At 38.4% G+C, this 23,565-nt stretch overlaps 1 protein-coding gene across 2 annotated transcripts in view; it reads right to left on the reverse strand.

Moving 5' to 3' along the window:
* adgb (androglobin) overlaps positions 1-23,565 on the reverse strand; it is a 226,354-nt gene that overhangs the window by 146,037 nt on the left and 56,752 nt on the right. For both annotated transcript variants that reach the window (XM_059986363.1, XM_059986362.1), the window contains exons 9-12: positions 19,951-20,048; positions 18,425-18,599; positions 14,550-14,640; positions 4,136-4,268 (exon numbers count right to left, since the gene is read on the reverse strand). In XM_059986363.1, coding sequence (XP_059842346.1) covers positions 4,136-4,268; positions 14,550-14,640; positions 18,425-18,599; positions 19,951-20,048 — 497 coding nt within the window. The remainder of the gene's footprint in view (positions 1-4,135; positions 4,269-14,549; positions 14,641-18,424; positions 18,600-19,950; positions 20,049-23,565) is intronic.

The following is a 23,565-nucleotide window of genomic DNA, read 5'->3' on the forward strand; positions in this document are numbered from 1 at the left end:
TCTGCAAATTAGAACTAGAATGGCAACAGTCTCTACACCTGCTTTTCGCTGCTTGTGACGTGCTTCTCTATAGAGTCAGATTGTTCCAGTGCAGCTACAAACAGGCATCTATTAAATGATATGGAAAATTTCCCAGAGAGAGCCTCCACAAAAACAAGAAACAATCCAGTTTAACTAATGCTCAGCAGCAACATAATAGAAGTTATTTTTAACAATACTACTAAGAGATGTTTACTGTTTATTGATGCTCAGTTTCAGTTTTCCATGATGACTTAGCTCAATGGTACTTTACAGCATTGGACAAAGTCTGAGCAAATTCCAAAAGTGGTGTGAGGTGAAAGAGACTGCTCTTGGTATCAAGGTAATATCCAGCTAAATATCATGAGGATCCCAAATAAGACTGAAGACAATGCAAATGAATGGAAAAATTCTTTGCAAATAATGTTATATCTTGGCAAGGCAAAACTGTTGTGGATATTAACAATTTAGTCCAGGATGTCACTTTAGCTGTTCTTTAGGTCAGTGCTTAATGATGACCCATCTTCAGGGTTTCAGCATTCACACCATTATAAAGTCAGATCAAAGGACTGCGTGCAGTGTGTTCTGTTCTGTTTAAACTCTTTTGGATATTAAAACAAACAGGGCTATACATACTCAGGTCTGGACAATTTTCAAGCTTGGGCCAGGAAGATCTCTGATGAACAAGTACCCATTTCAGTAAGAAAGAATGTGAATACCTCCCTTTGATATTAAGTGATCACTTTATTAGGTACCTCCTGTACTTAATAAAGTGGCCAGTGAGTGTATATTCATGGTCTGCTGCTGCTGAAGCCCATCCACTTCAAGGTTCAATGTGTTGTCTTTTCAGAGATATTCTTTTGCACACCACTGTTTTATCTGAGTTACTGTCACCTTCCTGTCAGCTTGAAGCAGTCTGGAAAATCTCCTCTGACCTCTCTCATTTTCAAGGCAGTTTCTCTCTCAGAACTGCACTCGTTGGATGTTTCTTGTTTCTCACACCATTCTCTGTAAACACTAGAGACTGTTTTGCGTAAAAATTCCAGGAGATCAGTAGTTTCTGAGATACTCAAACCACCCCATCTGGCACTAACAATTAGTCCATGGTCAAAGTCACTTCGATCACATTTCTTCCCCATTCTGATCTTTGGTCTGAACAACAACTGAACCTCTTGACCACGTTTGCATGCTTTTCTGAATTGAGTCACTGCCACATGATTGGCTGATTAGATATATACATTAATGTACAGGTGCACAGGTGTGCCTAATAAAGCAAATACTGAGTTTATATTACCACTATCAAATCTTCACCATATACTTTCTGAGCTAACAACATTGAAGAGAAACTTAGCTAGATTAGTCATTTAAATGACAAGGAGCTGGAAGAATTCAGCATCTATGGAGGGAAATGGACAGTCAACATTTTGAGTTGAGACCCTTCAACAGTCCTGATGAAGGGCCTCAAACGAAGACATCAGCTGTCTGTTTTCCTCCATTGGCGGGGCCTGACCCATTGCGTTCCTCCAGCTCCTTAGTGTGTTGCTCCAGATTTCCAGTCTCTTGTGTGGTCATATAAATAGTTTGCATCAGAAACACCTTAAGAAGTTGGGTATTCTACTGCAACTTTTTTGGACTTCCTAAACCCATTCTACCATCCACAACATAAAATTTAACAACATGCTGAAGTTCCTGTGACTTGCCTGTCTGCATGCAATACTGATATCAATCAAAAAATCTAAGCACCATCCAGGAGAAATCAATGAATATTGGAAAATATTTAAAGAAGGATACCAGTGTCGAGCCAATGTAGCTCTTTACAATCTTATAAAATGAAACTTTTAATTGTTTAAGGGTATGTGTCAGTGGCCTCTCCTTGAGTGATATCTGTTACTCTGCTTACTTGAAAAAGATTGACAATGAAGTATTGATTCCATTTTCACCAACAGGCTTGTTGACTTGTGGTATTACCATTTCTGAGTCTAGACAACTGCTTTGCACTTGAGCAAAATGGACTGAGATACTAGAAATGATCTAATAAATGAGGTGCAAGAATGCTACTGAGAATTTCTGGTGACTTCAAACCAAATGAACTATAGAAATGGCAAAGTCAACTGTAAGCCTTAGAATTAGAATTCGAATTAATCATTGGCCAGAAGTTCGTTTTTGGAAAATGGGGTTAATACCAAATTATACAATATTATATTCAGGCATAACTTCATGAAACCTTGTAAAGATACTTCCTTTACTCCAGTATGTCTCCACTGTAAATTTGAATACAGTGAAAATGGAGGACAACAGAAATTGGCTTAATATAATTTTTTTTGTTTGGAAGGATGTTAGGCACCTAATTGGGCTTTTAAATGATATTGCAAGTCACCTTGGCTTGTTGAAATTAGCTTGATTGGTTGATACTTAGTCTTGAAAATTATTTGTAGATCTTGAGTACTTAAATGACAAATTCAATAAATTTCTCAGGAAACTAAAAGAGAAATGCAGGAAATGAAATACTTATAACTGGCAAATGAGTAAGTTCTGACTGGTCCCTGATGAAAATCACAATATGTATCAACACTGGTAAGGTTCTGCATTGCTCTACTTTTATTAGGGTACAAACATAACACTAACAATTAATAAACCAGTTCCAAACTTAACTTAACTCTATGTGCATACTTTTATGTTATCTGTACGTTTCTTGAATTGCAAGTTATTAAGAAAGGATGTTGTTGAAACATGTTCATCCAAGTTGTTAAATTTCACCTGGGAAATATAGACTAGTCCAAAATTAATATTTATTAATAAAGATTTTTTATTCCAAATCTTTATTAACCAACTCTCGACCAACACAACCACATTACCCCAAATTTTTGTGCTCTAACTAAATATCTACTTTCCCCATAACAAACTCTTAAAAACCTGGTAATTCTTAAAAATTTCAGCGCTAGTTTCTTTTTCTTCCCCATTTGCAAAGGACCCTTGACTGTATCTCCATGAGATTTTTTTTTGTGTCTTCTTCTATTAAGACAGGCTGAAAATATTTGTTAAGCCATTTACTTCTTCCCCATTATAAATTCTCACAGTGTGTTTGTAAGGATTCCATGTTCACTCCTCTTTTGCTTTTGGCATTGTTATTCTGTATAAGTTTATACGGTACGTTTTTAAATTTCTTATACTTTACTCTTTTACTCTATTTTCCCTTTCTTTATTAGTGTCTTGTCCATGCTTTGCTTAATTCTCAAATGCTCCCAATCTTCACTCTGGCATAAACCAGACGCCTGCTCAGAAGTTTTTGCTGATTAGCTTATATACAATTCTGTTGAGCTGAAAATTTTTTTTTCAGCTGCTTGGTTTTGTGACAATTTTATCACTGGATATCAATGTAATTATTTTGATAAGATTGTATATAAATGGGGCATTTTGTTTAGCCATGAGGGACCCTCCTCACAACTCAAAGCCGTTGCACTATTATCAAGGCATAAGATAGTAGTACACTCATCCAGGCAAGTGGAGAGTATTGGAATGCTTTCCATTTGCCTGGATTAGTATAACTCAAACAACTCACCTTCCACTTCCCACTCTTCCCTCTCTCCTACCAACCACCAACTTTCTCATTGTCCTTTTCAACGACAACACACCACTCAATTATCACCCTGCTAACCTCCTCCTTGATTATAGATGGTCTCCCTGCAAACCCTATTTCTAGTAGCCAAGCCCCACATTCATCCAGCTTCCTGTCTTGGTTTCTTAGCCAGAACCCCTTTCGCTCTGCTACCCAACAACTCTACCAAACTGTTTCCGCTGGCAGGGGTATCAAAATCAGTTGCTATAGATACCAATTGATTGTAATTGGTATCTTTCACAAACTGACAGCATTACATACTCAAAAGGCAAGTTTACAGGATTGTATGAACAGAGCAGAGTATTTAATTTGAGACTGCTTTCAAAAGCCAGTACAGCAAGATGAGCCAAATGGCCTCCTCTGCTGTATATTTCCAGAAGTTCATATTCAATGCCATTCAAATTAACATTGTAGAAGCAGATGTAATTATCAACCTGTTGATTCAGAACTATGCACATAACTTTTATGAGATATTTAAAATCTTGAAATAGATTGTTGCACCTCTATGTTGGGAGATGGTTCTGTCAACCTGATGTCTTCCTGAGCATTGTTAATCTGATCCAGCACTTCATCATTTTCATTAACAGCTGCCAGGCTTGGAGGAACACCTTTCTTAATCTTCTTTTGTTCATTTCTACAGGAAGGGAAAAAAGAGCTTCGAAAATTGATAGATTTTGGTTTAAAAGAAGAGAACTGAACCCAAATATTCTGAGAAATTATGTTTAGTAATTTCAGCACAACAGATCCCACTTGAGTGTAAAAACTCAATTAACACTCTTAACTTGGTGAGCTCTCATTTCTCTCCCTTGCCACGAGTTGCTGGGTACTTCATAATGGTGCATTCTAATTGTCATTAATTTCCATAAAAGTGATGGGCATGTTTGAAGTAACCCAGCAACTTGTGACAAGAGAGCTATGTGGATTAGTTGCAAATGAAACCAAACCGGAGTAGTAAACTCAGCTCAATACATCATGGGCATATCCTTTCCCATCATTAGTAGGATCTACATGAGGCATTGACTAAAGAAGGCAATAATCATCATCAAAGATCTCTAAAATCCAGAACATATTATCTCCTTGCTACTAATATTGGGCAGAAGGTACAGAAGCTTTAAGTTCCCTACCATCCTTCAACTATTCAGTTCCTGAACCAAATGGCACAACCCTAGTCACTAAAGTTAAGCAGCACTATGACCGCTTCAATAATTTTGAACTAAAATGGATGCTTTTTCTCTAGTTATGTTCTTTCTTGTAAAAATTCTGTCTTAATTTATGATTTTCTTGTGAACATTACTTACATGATTTTCTGAAACTGTTGCAAGTAAGTTTTTCATTGTCCCTGTGCATACATACATTTGTGCATATGACAATGAACTTGACTTTTACTGAAATATCTGCAAATTTTTTGGCAATTTGCCTCTCCAATGGAAGCCTCACAAAAATGGCAACTTACCCGTGCATTTCAAGTTGCATTTTTAAATGCAAATTATTGTTCTTATTTTTTTGTATGTGGACCCTTTAAATAACAAATGTATTACTGGAAATGCCACTCATCTTCTCCAGTCTAAAAGGAACAATTAAAGCTGTAGAGTCTCACTCCAATGATGAAACTATTCCAGTCTATATGTTATAATCAGAAATCAGCATTTTGAAATTCCATTGTCATTCAATAATGATCAATGTGCTACACTGTGACACCAATGAGTGTAACAAAAATTAATGGATTAAGTATTGGAAGAATTCAGCTGTCTCTCCCTGCCCCCACCCAACAATCCACGAGCTTTTAGCCCTCACACTTCCACACTTTCCTAATGACACCATTACCACCCAAATATTTTTTTTTATTATTAGTTTTTCAAAACATTTTACAAATTAAAAACCCAAATCCCAATGAGGAACATTAAAACAGTGCAAAATTAAGCATACAATAACAATATGCTACAAAGGAAGAGAATTTAGCAAAAAAAAAGCACCTGAATTAAAGTCAAGTAAGCTTAGTGTCCTCCCCAAGCCCCACAACACAAGAAAAAAACAACAGCAACTCCAGACCAACCACAACGCAATATAGAGAGTATAAGTCAGGACAGCCAAACTCCCAGACTGTGAATACATTCAGCAACAGAGGGTAAAAATGCCTTCTACCAGAAAAAAAAAGGAGCTGAAAGCAAGGGACCGAAAAGAAAAAAAAACCCTAGTCAAGAGGAAGGTTATGAAAGTACTCGATAAAAGGTCCCCAGACCTTATGGAACTTTAGATCCGATTTGAGAACTGAATAATGAATTTTTTCGAGGTCCAAATAGGCCATGATGTCGTTAAGCCATTGAGCATGAGTGGGCGGGGCAACATCTCTCCATCTGAGGAGGATCAAGGGTCTAGCCAGGAGAGAGGCAAAGGATAATATTCGGCATTGGGTCGGACCCAGACATAAATCTGTCTCGCCCCAAAAACCGAACAGAGCAATTAAGGGGTTTGGTTCTAGGTGCTGATTCAGAATACACGATAACGTAGTGAAGAGATCTTTCCAGAATTTCTCCAAGCTAGGACAGAACCAGTACATATGGATGAGAGAGGCCACGCCCTCTCTTGCATTTATCACAGAGCGGACTAACGCTAGGGTAGAATCGAGATAGTTTAGATTTAGACAAATGGGCTCTATGAACAATCTTAAACTGTAAAAGGCAGTGGCAAGCACAAAGAGAGGTTGAGTTAACTGATTTGAGAACTGAATCCCAGCTCTCCTCAGATAAGGAGATATTTAAATCCTGCTCCCAGGCCATTTTGATTTTATCCATGGGGGCCCGTCGTAAGGCTGCTAATTTATCTCGGATGATTGATATTAAGCCTTTACCTAGTGGATTCATGGAAAGAAATAGGTCCATAGCATTTTTCGCAGGCATTTCAGGAAAGTTAGGAATTAAAGGAGCAATAGAGTGTCAGATTTGGAGATATCTGAAAAAATGAGCATTGGGCAGATTGAACTTAACAGAGAGCTGCTGAAAAGAAGCGAAGCGATTATCAATGAAAAGATCTTCAAAATGTCTAATGCCCTTCCTATACCAAACCTGGAATGCTGAATTGTATGTAGTAGGTAAAAAAAGGTGATTATGAGCAATAGGACGGGAAACGGAAAACCCCTGGAAACCATAGCATTTCCTGATCTGAGCCCATATATGCAAAGTGTGTCTAACAAGAGGATTAGCTATTGATCTGGGCAGACTACTAGGGACTGCAGAGCCAAGAAGTGCTGAGATAGATAATTCTTTAGTGGAGCTCAGCTCCATCGCCACCCAGTTAGGGCACTCGGGTTGGCCATGGAAGGAAGACCAGAAGGTAGCACAACGTATATTAGCTGCCCAATAATATAAATGAAAGTTAGGTAAAGCCATGCCACCCTCTTTTTTAGATTTTTGGAGATGGATTTTATTAATTCTAGAGCGCTTATTCTGCCACAGATATGACAAAATAATAGAGTATAAGGAATCAAAAAAAGATTTAGGAATAAAAATTGGGATAGATTGAAATAGGTATAAAAATTTGTGGAGAACATACATTTTAACAACATTAATACGACCTACCAGAGACATAGATAGAGGTGACCATTGTACCAAACTCTGTTTTATAGCATCTGAAAGATTGGCAAAGTTTTCACGAAAGAGGTCTTTAAACTTCCTTGTGACTGTAATTCCAAGATAAGTAAATTGATTATGGACTACTTTAAAAGGGAGATCATGAAATGTTAGTTCTTGTGCTTCTTTATTAATTGGGAGAAGTTCACTCTTATGTAAATTAAGTTTATAGCCAGAGATCTGGCTAAACTGGTCAAGAAGTGAAAACATTAGAGGTAAGGATGTAGATGGATTTGAGAGAAAGAGTAATAAGTCATCAGCATAGAGAGAAACTTTATGCTCAACACCCCCTCTCCAAATCCCGGTCAATTCAGGGCAGTTTCGAAATGCTATCGCCAGAGGTTCCATAGCCAAATCAAAGAGAAAGGGACTTAAGGGGCATCCCTGGCGGGTGCCACGTTTGAGATTAAATACTTGGGATTTCTGAAAATTGGTTAAAACAGAGGCAGTAGGACACAGGTACAGCAATCGGATCCAAGAGATGAAACTTTGGCCAAGGTCAAATTTTTCTAAAACTGCAAAAAGGTAGTTCCACTCTATACGATCAAATGCTTTCTCTGCATCGAGGGAAATAACACATTCAGGAATCCCAGTTGGAGGTGAGTATAAGATATTAAATAAACGCCGAATGTTAAAAAAAGGGAAACGGTTTTTAATAAAGCCTGTTTGGTCATCAGAGATAATGGAGGGAATGACGGTTTCTAATCTATGAGACAAAACTTTAGCTAAGATCTTTACATCAACATTGAGCAGAGAGATCGGCCTATACGAGGAACACTCTGTTGGATCTTTGCTCTTTTTTAAAAGAAGAATAATAGATGCCTCACTGAAAGAGGGTGGCAATTTGCCATAATTAAACGAGTCAGATAATACTGAAAGTAACTGAGGAGAAAGAAGAGGTGAATGATTTATAAAATTCTACAGGGAACCCATCAGGTCCAGGAGATTTCCCTGAGGACAGTGCAGAAATTGCAGTAGATATTTCTTCTAATGACATAGGCACGTTGAGTTTGGCTTTGAAATCAGATGAAAGTGAGGGGATATTCAGATTCTGTAAAAATTGATCAACAGAGATATTGTCATTCAGAGATTCAGAGGAATAAAGCCGAGAATAAAAATTTTTAAATGCGTCATTAATTTCTAAATGATCCGATGTAAAGTCTCCATTCTCCTTCCGGATCTTTGTAATATGTTGTTTGGCTTTGGAACGCCTCAGCTGATTGGCTAGGAATTTACCAGACTTATCCCCATGAATCCCCACAAATTGCTTTTGAGAAGTTGGCGTTCGACAGGTTGAGTGGACAGAAGGTTAAGTTTAGTTTGGAGTTCAACACGCTTCTTGTATAATTCAGGGTTCTTAGTTTGGGCATATATTTGATCCAATTCTTTAATCTGGTTAATGAGGTCTAATCGATCTGCATGGGATCTTCTGTTGAGATTTGCTGTATAAGAGATTATTTGCCCCCTCAGATATGCTTTCATGGCATCCCAGACAATCTGGGATGGCACTTCAGGTGATGTATTAGGGTTAAAATAAAAGGGTATCTGATCCTTAATAAATTTAAAAAAATCAACATCCAATAGTAAAGTTGAATCAAACCGCCAGTGTTTATTCCTCTGAGGGAGACCAGGCAAATTCATAGAGAGAGTAATTGGGGCATGGTCAGAGATCAGTATACTCTGATAGTCACAAGAGTGGGCAAATGAAATAAGTTGGTTATCGAGTAAGAAATAATCAATTCTAGTGAAGGTATGGTGAACATGTGAGAAAAAAGAATAATCTCTCTCCGTAGGATGGAGGAAACAGTATATATCAGAGATACCATAATTAGAGAGAAACGATTGAATAGCTAAGGCAGATTTAGTAGGTGGTCTAGGAACAGAGGACGATCGATCCAAATTGGGATCTAACCAACAATTAAAGTCACCACCCAGTATAAGAGAGTACGAGTTTAAGTCCGGTAGTGAGGGAAAAAACCATTCAAAAAAATTAACATCATCAAAGTTGGGGGCATACAGGTTTGCTAGTGCAACTTTAGTGTTATATAGTTTGCCAGAAACAATAATATATCAGATATTTTAATATGGAGTTCCAAAGGAATATTTGAGTTAATAAGAATGGAGACTCCCCTAGCTTTAGCGGTAAAGGATGAATGAAAATGCTGACCCGCCCACTTTGACAAAAGCCGGGAGTTATCAGAACAACGAATATGAGTTTCTTGGAGGAAAGCAATGTCAGCTTTGAGTTGTTTGATATGTGAGAATACCTTCCTCCTTTTAACAGGGTGATTCAATCCCTTTACATTCCAGCTCACGAATTTAAGTGCACTAGCCATTATCGATTACTAATGCATAAAAGGCAGAAGGCATATAAAAAGTCAAGCAGTACAATAGCAGTCTGGGAGCAGAGATGTAAACATAGATTCGTAAAATCAACACATATACATGTCCTGAGCAATAAAGAGATATAATATATACAGTGAGTGATGTTGGAACTAGAAAATCCACCCCACCCACACAACCCAAAACTAGACGGCTACCAAAACAAGTAGCTAGCTCTACCAAAAAAATTAACCCAAATACAACTTCCAGATCTGTGTCATTAACAGCAGTTCCGTATAAATACTATAATAAATAGTAAGTAGTTTATGCACTAAAAAACATAACTACAGATCAGAACACCTTCTGCAGGAATATAAAACTTAATACAGAGAAAATCGGAAGAGGACCAAAACTAACCTGCCAGCGAAAAAATTATAGAAGAATAAAGTAAGAGAAAGGAAAAAAAAGGGATAAAAAAAAGAGAGGAAGGGGAAAATTATAAATTCAAGACGAGTATTTATCAACCATTTACAGAGAAGAGAGAAAAAAAATTCAGAAATTAGAAAAAGGGGGTGAAGAAAAGAAAAAAGTATAATAAAATAAATAAATATAAAAAGAAGGAAAAATAGATCGGCAATTAAACTGTGAACCAACAAACAGGAAGGCCTTCACTGAAGACCTCAAACCTCCAAAACAAGTTAAAGTCAGTTGTAGAACTCTGTAGATAAAGTTGTACAACAATAAAAGATAGATTTCACACACACCAAATCCAGGGAGAGATTGTCAACAGCCCTTAGAGTTTCGATGAATAATGTCTGAATGATTCAAGTAAAGTCTGAGTCCAGAGAAAGTAATTTTACTACGAGAAGTACTTATCCACCATTTTAGGAGGTCTGATCGGGTTCCGAAGATGACTGGATAGCCGGAAGACTTGCCACAAATGCTTCAGCTTCCTTGGTTGACTTAAACCATTTGTATTTCCCAGTGTTAAGTTTGATTTGTAGATCAGCAGGGGAACAAAGCGAACGTTTAAAACCACGATCAAAAAGCACTTTCATTGTGCCTTTAAACTCAGCGCGCATCTTTAAGGTCTGGGGTGCAAGATCTTCCACAAAGCGAATGGTTGTATCCTGGAAAATAAAAGAACCTCTGCGACGTGCCTCTACGATCAGACGGTGTTTTACCTGGTATTGATGGAAGCACAAGATTACTGGTCGCGGGCGGTTCCCCAGAATTCCGGCGGGAACATGGACCCGGTGTGCCCGTTCGAGCTCAGGTGGGTTCGGAAGCAAATCTTTCCCGAATATCTCACAGAGAAACTCGGCAAAAAACTTCACTGTTGATCCCTGTTCGGTGGCCTCTGGCAACCTAAGAATTCTAAGATTGCAGTGTCTGCTGTGATTTTCGAGATCCACCGTTTTGAAAAGGAGTTTGTTACACTTTTCCTCCAAGCTGGAACAGAGGGTCTCCAAGTATCGAACATGACTTTCTAAATCTTCAAAAGTCGAATCGATGCGAGATAAGTGTTGGGCATGTTTGCCCACCTTGTCGTTGATTTGATCAAGCTTGTCCTCCAACTGTTTGAAAGCGGTTTTGAATTCCTTTAAAATTTCGTCTCGGAGCTGACCGAGCGCAGCCAGGGTCTCGTCTGAGAGAGCCAGAGCTTCCTTTCTCCCGGATTTAGAGCTCTTGCTAGACATTGTAAGTTAGAGGTGTTCACAGGCAAGTAAGAGGTACCGAAAAAGTTCCCGACTAAGGTTTAAAAAATGGAGACATTTAGTGCAAAGATAGCGACAGTAACGGAACAAAAGTTTGGAGCAGCTAAGCAATCGCCATCTTACCGGAAGTCCCCACCCAATTATTTTTCTAGTCATTGGACAAGACACTATGTTGAATCTATTAAGGTCCTCAAAACCCTGTTGTCCTGTCAGCCTTTAAACAATTTGAAGTATTAAATAACATTAACTTGAAGGGCAAAGGAAAATAAAAACAGTTAACAGATTTGGGTAGGTCATAAGGTGCCCTGTTTGGGGGGGGGGAATGGACCCTCAAGCCAAGCTGAAACAGGAATGAGACCCCTCTACCAAGCATTTTGTTAGCAAATGTGGAGTCTCTGGAGAACAAAATTATGGACCTGAGGGCAAGGTTTCTGTATCAGTGAGAATGAAAGGTTGTTGAGTCCTAAGCTTGATTGAGACATGGCTTACTGCCAAATACAGTGATCAGACTGGAAGGCTTCTTGATTCACAGGATGGTCTGAACTGTTGAATTGGAAAAGACAAAAAGTGGAGGCATGTGTTTCATGATAAACTCTTGTTGGTGCTCTGATGTAGCGATTTTGTTGAACTCATGTTCCCCTGACCTTGAACACCTAATGGTCAAATGCCGTGTATTCTATTTCTCCTCCATATTCTTGATCTGCAGTTTATATACCATCAACGGCCGACTATAATCAAACGCTTGATATACTGCGTGATGCCCAGTTACCATCAGCATATAATCTGTAGCACACAGATCCCAGCACACTAGATTACTGTCATACTACGACAAGGAAGTGCCTACTATTCCATGCCCAGAACACATTTTGGTAAATTTGATCACTTGGCTGTCCTTCTCCTACCTGCACATGGCCAGAGACTAAAGAGCAGACCTCCAGAGATGAGGACAACAAAGAAGTGGTTGTGGGAGACAGAGGAGCAGCTACAGGATTGCTTCGAGTCAGTGGACTGTGCCGTGTTCAAGGATTCATCAGAGGATCTGAATGAATACACCAGAATTGCCATAGACTTCATTAAAAGAGCTGTAGACTGTTGACCCCACAAAATAATTCAGAGTTTTCCTCAAACAGAAGACTTGGATGAACCATGAGAGATTCACAATATGCTGGAGGCCAAATCAGAGGTATCCAAATATGGTGACCAAGAACGTTACAAGAGGTTTTGGTATGATCTCCAGAAAGTCATCTCATGGCCAAAGTGACAAGTTGAATCAACAAAGGATGCTCGACAGGGTAGCAGGGCTTGAATGCTGTCACCTCTTATAAAGTTAAATCAAGTGACAACAGGGCTTCACTTCCAGATGAGCTGCACTGCCTTCTATGTAGGAAAAGTCACAGCCTCCCAAAGCCCTCAATGATCCTATGACTTCAGCATTTAAGACCAACATACAAGCAGCCTTCAGGAGGGTGAATCCATGAAAAGTATCCAGACCAGATGGGGTACCTGGCCAAATACTAAAGACCTGAGCTGATCAACTGGCTGGAGTAGCAGAGTCATGAGAAAATCTGCAGATACTGGAAATCCAAGCAACACACACACAAAGGAACTCAGCAGACCATGCAACATCTATGGGAAGGAGTAAACAACTGACATTTTGGGCCGAGATGCTTCATTAGGACTAGCTGAAGTGTTCATTGAGATCCTCTTACTTCAGTAGTCTGAGGTACTCACCTGCTTCTATCAGACTTCACTTATACTGCTGCCTAAGAAGGACGTAGTAACCTGCCTCAATGACTATCATCCAGTAGCACTTACACCCACAGTGATGAAGTGTTTTGAGAGGTTGGTGATGAAACCTATTAACTCCTGCCTGAGATGTGGCTTGGATCCGTTCCAATTTGCCTACCAAAGCAACAGGTCCTGAGTAGATGCCATCTCCTTGGCTTTTCATTCAACCCTGGAACATTTGGACAGCAAAGATGCATTCAGCAGGATGCTCTTTATTGACTACAGCTCAGCATTTAGTCCCATCATCTTCTCAAAACTAAATCAAACTTCAAGAACTTGGTCTCAATACATCCTTGTACAATTGGATTCTTGATTTTTCACTTGCAAACCCCAGCCAGCTTGGATTGGCAACATCTCCTACACAGTCTCCGTTGGCACAGATGCACCACAAGGCAACGTGCTTAGTCCCCTGCTCTACCTGCTTTATACTTATTACTGTGTGGCTAAACACAAATGCAATGCCACATTCAAGTTTGCTGGTGTCACCACTGTTGTAGGCTGAATCAAATGTGGTAATGAATCAGTGTACAGCAAGGACATTGAAAATCTGGTTGAATGGTGCCATAACAACAACTCTTACTCAATGTCAACAAGACCAAGGAGCTGATTATTGACTTCAGGAGGAGGAATCCAGAGGTCAGTCCTTATTAGAGGATCGGAGATGGAGAGGGTCAGCAACTTTATATTCATTGGTGTTACCGCTTCAGAGGACCTGTCCAGGCCCAGCACATAAGGGCAATTATCAAGAAAGCATGGCTGTGTTTTCCATAGGAACTTGTGAAGACTCATCATGACATCTAAAACTTCAGCAAAATTTCTATTGATATGTAGTGGAGAGTAGATTAATTGACTGCATCACAGTCTGGTATGGAAACACATATGCCCTTGAAAGAAAAATCCCACTAAAAGAAGTAGATATGGCCCAGTCCATCACAGGTAAAGCTCTCCTCACCACCGTGCACCGTGCGATGTGCCGATGCAGGAAGCAGCATCTATCATCAGGGACACCTGTCACCCAGGTCATACTCTCTTTTCACTGCTGCCATTGGTAAGAAGGTACAGGAGCCTCAGGATTCACACTATCAGGTTCAGGAACAGTTATTACTCCTCAAGTGGCAGGCTCTTGAACCAAAGATGATAACTTCACTCAACTTTACATGCCCCATTATTGAAATGTTTCTACAACCTATGGACTCACTTTCAAGGACTCTTCATCTCATGTTCTTGATACTTATTGCTTATTTATTTATTTATTATTATTTCTTCCTTTTCATATTTGCACAGTGTTGTGTTTTGCATAATAGTTGAATGTCCAAGTTGGTGCGGTCTTTCATTGATTGTTATTATTCTATTAGCGATTTATTGAGTAAACTCACAAGAAAACGAATCTCAGGGTTATACATGGTGACATATATGTTACTTTGAACTTCGAACTCTTGTAATGCAATGAGCTATACTTACTTCTCTGGTGGCATGATTGTGGTATCTATCTTGTAGTCAAGCAACGGGCTTGCAATTTCGAAATATTGCTCTGGCTTTTTAGGTCTGGGCTCTGTCAAATTAGAAGAATTACTTCAGTCTGCTTCTTTTAAAAATCTCTATAGAAGAGTCTTGGACTGATATAATAAAATAAAGTTTGAGAATCCACTTGTCACACAGTTACAGCAAAAAATAATTTAGTTTAAATGTTAAAATAAAAGAGTCACATTGAAGGTGTTGTAATATCATGGATAACGCTAAATTGCTTTCAAAGAATGCAGGTATAGGTTTGGCTGCAGTAGTGAAATGATTCTTTTACTGGATTTGTATTGTGGGTTAACCATTTAAAACAGAGATGAGAGGGAATTTCTTGCAGTTCTCTAGCCCAGAGAACTATGGAGACAATCACAGAATGCATTCAACATCATGGTTGGTCTAAATGAATGAAAGGTTATGGGGAGTGAATGGAGTAAAGATTATGGGGAGTTGCCAGGACCTAAGCTTAAGGTGACCTCAGGCATGATCCTGTGGAATGATGCAGGGGTAATTAAGAGTTACTCCAGTGTCTACATCGCTATGTTCTTTATGTTCTAAGAGCATTACATGTATCAGACTAATGATTATTCAGCAAAACTGCAAATGTGGTGGCTATGCTGAACACATACATGATCCGTACATTGATATAATGCTACAAAATAGTTACCTCAAAGGATGAGTATGCAAGAGATATGAATATAAGATTGAAAATAAGAAATGGGAACAATGAACAATGATAAAGGACAAATTACTTAGTGTACAGTATGTAGGATCAGGATTATAGTTCATGATTAAGGGACACTAGATAGGACAGAGGTAAAGAGGAATCAGATAAGTCTGGTCCTATCGATGCACAATGGATCCATGAGTGTGAGATGTGCAGTATTCTAGTGGAGCATGCATTACATCATACTCTACAACTTCCCTGTCATAGAGAAGAAGTCAGAGCTATTAGTGGGCTGTTGGGCTGAAGAAATAAATTTTTAACTCTTCATATTTAAGTCTGTTGATAGCCTGAGATTAGTTCCTCCTTTTCTCATCTAAGGCCATCAGCACACCTTGCTATTGCCTCTTCTGGTCATGTACTTTCTTTACAAAACCTCTTCAACTTTTTCACCTCAAAAACTTCCAGTGGTAGCATGTTCCACATGTCAACAACTCTCTGTGAAAAGAATGCTGTCCCTATTTTCCTTTTGGATCTATTATTAATGTTCTGGTGTTCATAGCTCCTAGCTTACTACTTAATCTCTAATGAAAATATACATTTCAGATCTGACCAACCCTTTCCTAACTTAAAAGACCTCATCAAGCCAAATAGTCTTTCATTAAGGAAATTGGCAACATTAATTCAATTTGTTATCAAAACTATAATATCACACACCATACTTCTGAACCCTTTTGGATGTTCTTGATGGCTTTTATGATCTGATATTAACTGGTGGTCAGGTTGGGAGCTGGGATGGAAGAGTCCAGTATCATACAGGCTGCATTGAACTTAGTTGAGCATTCCATTCCATTTTATTGCATCCACTATTTATTATATCTGGATTACAGAGACATTGATAGTAGTAGGCATAATGTGGACTGGGTACAAAGTGACCTAATCTTCATTGTTTAAATGTATGTATCATGGTTGGAGGCTGGCAATGGGAGAAAAGTTTCTTCATGTGGTCAGAGGGAGAATGTGTAGAGTTCACACAGTACTTGAGATCAGGACTGAATACGTGTCTGGAGCTGTGCATCTGCAACACCAACTAGTATGTTATTGTGTCCAACTTAAAGTCAAAGGCTGTTTCAGGTATATTGTGTACTCTACGGGAACTTCAGAAATTTTACTTTGGAAACTACTTAAAAAGGAACTGCCACAACTATTCTAGATTTATAATTGAATTTGTTAATTATTGTTACATATAACATTGAAAAACTTGTCTGATTACCATCCAGGCATAAAATGCCAAATGTAGTACATTGAGGTAGTAAAAAGAAAACAGAATGCAGAATATAATGTTTTAGCTACAGAGAAAATGCAGTGGTGGGAAACAAAAAAAGTGCAAGGAGCATGGTGAGGTGTAGCTGGAAAATCAAGAACTTTTGGCTGAGTTTCCTGCAAACATACATTTCAGAAGATACTGAGAGGGTGAAAAAGTTGTAAACTGCATACAAGAAAGTAGACCTACTTTGTTTCCAGCCCACAATGAAGGAAGCAATGTTGTGTCTTTCTCTGGGAAATGAAGTCGAATAAATGGAAAGTACTTCAGCTGCAGAATGTCTATGTAATGGACATAATTACATTTATAAAAGTTATGAAAACAGCCAAAGAAAAATCTGAGATGAAATTAGCCAACTGAAAGTGATAACATTTTAAAGATTTCAAAGGGAATGAGTAGACGTGTTGGTGTTGGGTGGGAGGGTAGTGGGTTGGGGTGGGGAAGACTGACCAGGATAATCCTTTCCAAGTAATTCTGATTCTTTAAAGCAAAGAAGCTGAGCATATTCCTTCATCTAATGTGCAAAACATTTGCTCCTTCAATAGTTGAACCGAAAAAGGACATTTGCGACAAATATCAGATAAGGATACAGGCAGATTATAGAGAGTGTTTTGGCAAGGTGAAAAAGCATAAAGGGAAGAGAGACAATAAGAATAAAGAGAAAGGCATAGCAATAAAAAAACCTAAATCTATCTATAACAATAAAGAATAATCTCTTCAAATAAGAACAATTAGGAGAAGTTATGGCAGCAGAGGACATGGCTGAGGTATGACTAGAGGTGATGGTTAACACAGATGTACAAGAATATGGAGTAAGAGAAGAATACATATATGGGTAAGGTAGAAGCAGATGGATAGAAAATGCAGAAGTAACTGACAAAATTCAAAGTTAATCAGCCATTTGTTCAGATGGGAAATGGGATGCATCTTTTTCTTCTGAGCAGGACAGTGAATATAACAGAAGCATTGACCAGTTGCTAAACTATATTGAATCTTGCTTCAGCAAATGTAAATCTTTTGCTTTGATTTTCTCAATTTTTGCAAACTTTTTCAGCCCAAGCACCTTCTGACATCCTGGCTTTCAATTCTGGCCACTCACTCATCCATCAATTGAGTTGTTCCACGTTTGACAACCTTGTCTTCAATTACTAAGGCCTTAATCTCTGGATTTTCTGCTACTTATCTATTTAATACTGTTTTTCTATTACTGTTTTGTTTTTATCTACCACTTTGTTTGATTGCCTGAGAGGAAGCCAAACAGAGTTTCATTGTACCTATGTATAATGACAATAAAGATCATTCAATTCAATTCAACTTTACCACATTTCTTCTCTTCCCTATTTCTTTGAATTGAGATTGTTGCTCAACTGTGTTAATAACTCCTAGTTAAATTTTGTCTGACAACCCTCCCTTCAAACATCTTTAGGCAGCTTAACGAATTCTCTATAAATTCAAGTTGTTTCTGCTGGTAAGGTTATGGAAGGAACATTTAGAAAGGCAACAGATGGAATTGCAAGAGGACCTGATTTGGATCTTCCAGCCCAGCAATCACAGAGATCAATATCTACAATCAGCTTGGTCCCAAAGCATTATTTGGCATTCTTGTTGCACTCATTTACAAGTCTGAAAAACACTTGGATATCAATATCAGCCCTTCAGTTTTTCTACTTTCCCTATTTATTTGCAAGTATGTATACCAAGAATACAGTCAAATCATTTAAAACTCTTGGATCATGATTATTCAAGTTCTTGAAACAAAACTATTTTGCAATGTAATTAAACTACATGTTCATAGCAGATGTAAATTTCATTGTTAAGGGGTAAGAAAATTACCTTTTGGGTCAGCTATTGGAAAAGGGCGATTTCGTGGTCGTATAAGTTTCCATCGAGGAACCTGTGGAACCTCTGCTGAATTTGCAAGGGAACAAGATCTTGTTCTTCTCACCAGTACTGGGTGACTGTGTGCATGGGAAAGTCCATAGTGCCGCAGCTTCTCTGAGGATTCAGCCTACAAGGTAAAAAAGGTACTTTAAATAAAACACAGAACTTAGCATAATAGAGTTGTGTTCAAACTTCTCTGTATTTGAATGTCGCTGATTCAATATAATTGATTTGCTGCATGAAGTTAATTTTTGTAAAGGAACCACTCTTCCATCCTCTCTGCTCTCATTCTAAAATAACAAAAAATGCCATTTTGCAATGTGTAAACTACATGTTCAAAGCAGATGTAAATTTCATTGTTAAAGTGTAAGAAAATGCTCTGTATCATTAGTTTTTCACCTCTCCTGTCCATAATACTGCCACAGGCTCATTGTCCCCACCCTGCTCCTCACCAACACTACCCTCTGTGGGCTGACCTCCACCTACCTCCACTGCTCCTCCCACTCTTGTGTTTTCAACCCCCTTGCAACCTCCATTCTCCCTTTCTCACCTTCAGTGGCATTCTCACCCAGCCCTCTTTCCACCTTCTCTCCAATTTTAAGGGTCAACAAAGTAGTTTTCCACCATGCTTCAATGACACTCCAAAACTGGTGGTACAGTGTGCAGTTACTGATGCTGCTGCTTTACAGCTCCAGTGGCCCAGGTAGAATCCTGACCTTTGTTACTGTCTATGTTGAATCTGTACCTTCTCCCTGTGAACATGTGGATTTCCTTCATGAGCTTCAGCTTCCTCCCACATCTAAAGGATACACAACTTGGTTGCTATGAATTGCCCCAGTTGTAGATGAGTGGTAGAATTTGGGGAGAATTGATGATAATATAGGAAAATTAAAACAGGGTAGAGTAAAACAGGTAGAATAGGTGTAAAAAGGATGCTGGATGATTGGCAATGACTGGGTGGACTAGAGGTCCTGTGTCTGCATGTTTCTCTCTTTGACCCAGTGGCTTTATAACTGCTCAGCCATCAATTCTTTTCCATTACTGGGATAACTTAAATATTAACCATTTTGTATGAATACATATGAGTAGCTCAGAGAACAGCACACTTAACTTCAAGTTGGGGGTTGCACATTTAAGTTCCACTCTTGAGACCTAAGTGATACCCCAAATGCAATATAGGCAAAGTGGTTCACATTCAATAGATGCCAGATTTCAGAACGGAAACTGAAGGCCCTGCTTTTTCTACTCAAGTGAACATGAAAGATTTGATGGCAACATTTTAAAGTAGGAGATGTGAAATTCCTCAAAGTGCTGGATGTTTTCACCCCTCAGTTAACATTTTAAAAAAAATAGATTGTCCAATCATCATCTTTATTTTAAATGTAACTTGCAGCTGTTCAGTTGATTAATATTATCATCAGAACAGAAAATCAGTGATAAAATGGCACACAATATAAGATTGAGCACATGGCCATTACCATTTGTCCAAGTAAAGAAATTGTTCCTTCTGACAGCTGAAGTGGGAGGTAGGTCGCATAAATCACCATCTGTGGCATCATTAGTGTATGGAATCCTGCTACATAAAGAGCATAAATATTGCTGTCTTAAACAACAGTGCACTTACACTTGATCTCTACATAACAGCACTGACTTTATTTCAAAAGAACTTGGAATCGTACTCACAACACAGATGTTGAGCATTTGCTCCATTCTGCTATTGCCAATCATATTAGTTCTCTGCCCCAGCCCTTTCAAAGACCCTTGCATATTTTGTTCACATTTTTTAGAGATATTAACAACCCTTCAGAAAATTATTACAGACTATGTTTCCACAACACATTTAGGCAGTGCAGTAGAAATCATAGCAACTTGGTGCACTGCTCGCATTTACCCTGAGGTTAAATGATCAATTATTTCAAATTTGCATTCTTGACATTCTTGCCTGTGGAAACTTTGGCTGGGTATGGGGGTTCAGGGGTTGGGGCAGCTGAGTAATATCTCGTAGTAGTGACAGTCATGAGATAAATGAAAGTACCATCTTCTTTCTTTCAAGAAGTAGACATTGAACAACCTTTGAATTGTAGCAATGCAACTTTTGATGTGCACAAGCTGAAAAGATGCTTATGGTTGTCTAGGCTGTGTCTATCTGGACAAAACAGTCCATGTCAGAAATTATACAAAACTATAATGACGTAACTGACTTTGAACAGGTGCAGGAGAAGCCATTTACCTCTTGAGCTTGTTTTCTCATGCAATCATTCTCCACAGAACAAAAGTGCTATCTCAAGTGGTTCTCACTGGTATTAAATTAATACTACAGCCAAGAAGAATGAAAGCATCCCTGCAGCGGACAGTGAGGTCAGCTGAGAAGATCATCGGGGTCTCTCCTCCCGCCATCACAGACATTTACACTACACGCTGCATCTGCAAAGCAAACAGCATTATGAAGGACCCCATGCACCCCTCATACAATCTCTTCTCCCTCCTGCCATGTGGGAAAAGGCACCGAAGCAGTCAGGCTCTCACGACCAGACTAAGTAACAGTTTCTTCCCCCCAAGCTATCAGACTCCTCAATACCTGGAGCCTGGACTGACACCTTACTGCCCTATTGTCCTGTTTACTATTTATTGTAATGCCTGCACTGTTTTGTGTACTTTATGCAGTCCTGGGTAGGTCTGTAATCTATTGTTGTTGTTGTGTGTTTATTTTTCACACAGTTCAGTCTAGTTTTTGTACTGTGTCATGTAACACCATGGTCCTGAAAAACGTTGTCTCATTTTTACTATGTACTGTACCAGCAGTTATGGTCGAAATGACAATAAAAGTGATTTGACTTGACTTGACTTGAAAGGACTGAAGCTTGGGAGAGTTTACGGAACTAGCAACAGATGATCAAATCATTGAGAAGTGGGAGAAAATAGAGAGAAATCTTTTAAAAATAGAAGAGCTTCTTAAACTTTGTGAATAGGAACTGAGAAGCAAAAATAAAGATATACTCTTTAAAGGCTGACAGAGAATAAAATACAATAGGAACAGGAAATAATAGAATGAACTGTTAAATAAACATTTTGTAGATCTCCATATGGTGGTATATGCCAGAAATTTGTGGAAATCACAATGTAAATTGGAATGAGGAACTTATTTAATAATAGGAAAAGAAAAACTGGAAAAATTAAGAGGAGGAATACTATCAGATCATCTGGATTGAGATAGTCTGGATCTTAAGTTTTAAAACAGGCAATGTAGGCATCAGCGATGATATTCCAACAATATACGATTCAGAAATACTGATAGCAGATTGGAACGTTACACCATCACTTAACAAAGGCAGATAAGAGAAAATTGGGAAATACAGACAAATTAATTGGACAACAGCTGTTGGAAAGATGCTGAAATTTATTAGTAAGGAAATTTATTAGTAATACAGACAATTGTATTAAATTAGTCAGAGTCAATATGATTTTGTGGAAAGAAAATCATACTTGGTAAGTCATCTTTTTTGAGGATGTAAGAAGTACCTTCAATAATGGAAATGACTGCAGCTGTTCAAGAATATGACTCACTGCCATACAGGGTTTGGACATTAAATGCTGGCTTTGCCATGGATGTCTACATTTAACAAACAAAAATAACACAATGGACAGGGTGTCCCTGTACATCTGTGTTTCCAAATAAGGAATAGATAGTCCAATAAGGAAAGTACTATTACATAAAATGAGAGCTTTGGGGGTTGGAGAGGAAAGTCAGAAAATTCATTTATGAAGGTACTGGAAACACTAGAAAAAAAGGATACAAAAAAGATATTAAATACCAGAAAGAAGATACAGGGAAATTAAGTTTTACACAAGAAAATGGTAGAATATTAAGTGTTAAATGGAATGCTATGCACTTGCTAACAAGAAAGCAGCCATTTTGACAAATGGTGAATAAATAACAAATACTGCTGTGCAGGATAATCTAAAAGACTGGTCTATTTCATGCTCATGGTTAACAGTCAGGTCCAATTAGGAAGACAGCAGGCAATTAGGAAGACAAATCACATATTGAAACTTATTTTAAGGAAGTTGTGGAGAAGAAAAAGGAAGCCATGCTGCAGGATTTGATGAGAATGCACTTAGTGAATTCTGTGCAGTTTTTGGTCTCTTTGCCAAAGGAGACTTACTTGGTCTCACTAAATATTAGAAGAATAAGCGATGATCTCATTAAAAAAGATAAGATTTGAGAGGTTTAACAAAGTAGGCCCTGGGAGATTATTTCCGTACTGCATGAATTCCATCTACCTGGAGGCATTGTAGATATGGCCTTCATTTTATGACACTAAGAGAAATATAGGAAGCACCACCAAAAACCATACACGGCCTTTATTGGTCATACTAAAGCTTATAGCTCCATCAGTCAGGTGAGATTGCTGTGCACTCTCCTCAAATATAATTGCCTACATGAATTCAAATCCAATTAACTATGCACGTAGTTGGAGGTTGAGGTCCACTTGTTTGTTTCCTTTAAAGGAGACATTGAATATCAGTATGGTTGAAGCAATGCAATTTCTTGATTGTGCAGGAGTCGAAAAGATACTTAGTATAACTTAATTTTGCTGTTGTTTGTTTGAACAAAACATATTGTGCCAAAGATTATCCAAAAATATAAGACTGAAGCTGAATTTCATATAGGGACAGAAGGCATTTCATCTATTCAAGCCTGTTCTGTTATTCCATCACCCTAAACAGTTAAAATGATAAATCTTCTGCTACCTAAAGGGTTATCAATAACATTACATGAAAAGAAGAGGACTATCAAAGGTGACATGATAATATAGTGGTTAGCGCAATGCTTTACAGTGTTGGTTGTAAGATTGGGATTCAATGCCTGCTGCTGTCCATAAGGTTTTTGTACGTTCTCCCCATGACCACTTCTCTGGGCGCTTTAGTTTCCTCCCACATTCCAAAGATATATGGATTAGGGTTAGCATTAGTAAGTTGTGGGCATGCTATGTTGGCACTAGAAGCATGGCAACACTTCAAAGTTCAAGAGTTCAAAGTACATATATGGCACTATATACTACCCTGAGGTTTATTTTCTTGTGGGCATTCAT

The sequence above is a fragment of the Hypanus sabinus genome, chromosome 12 (genome assembly GCF_030144855.1).
Source record: "Hypanus sabinus isolate sHypSab1 chromosome 12, sHypSab1.hap1, whole genome shotgun sequence".
Lineage (NCBI taxonomy): Eukaryota > Metazoa > Chordata > Chondrichthyes > Myliobatiformes > Dasyatidae > Hypanus > Hypanus sabinus.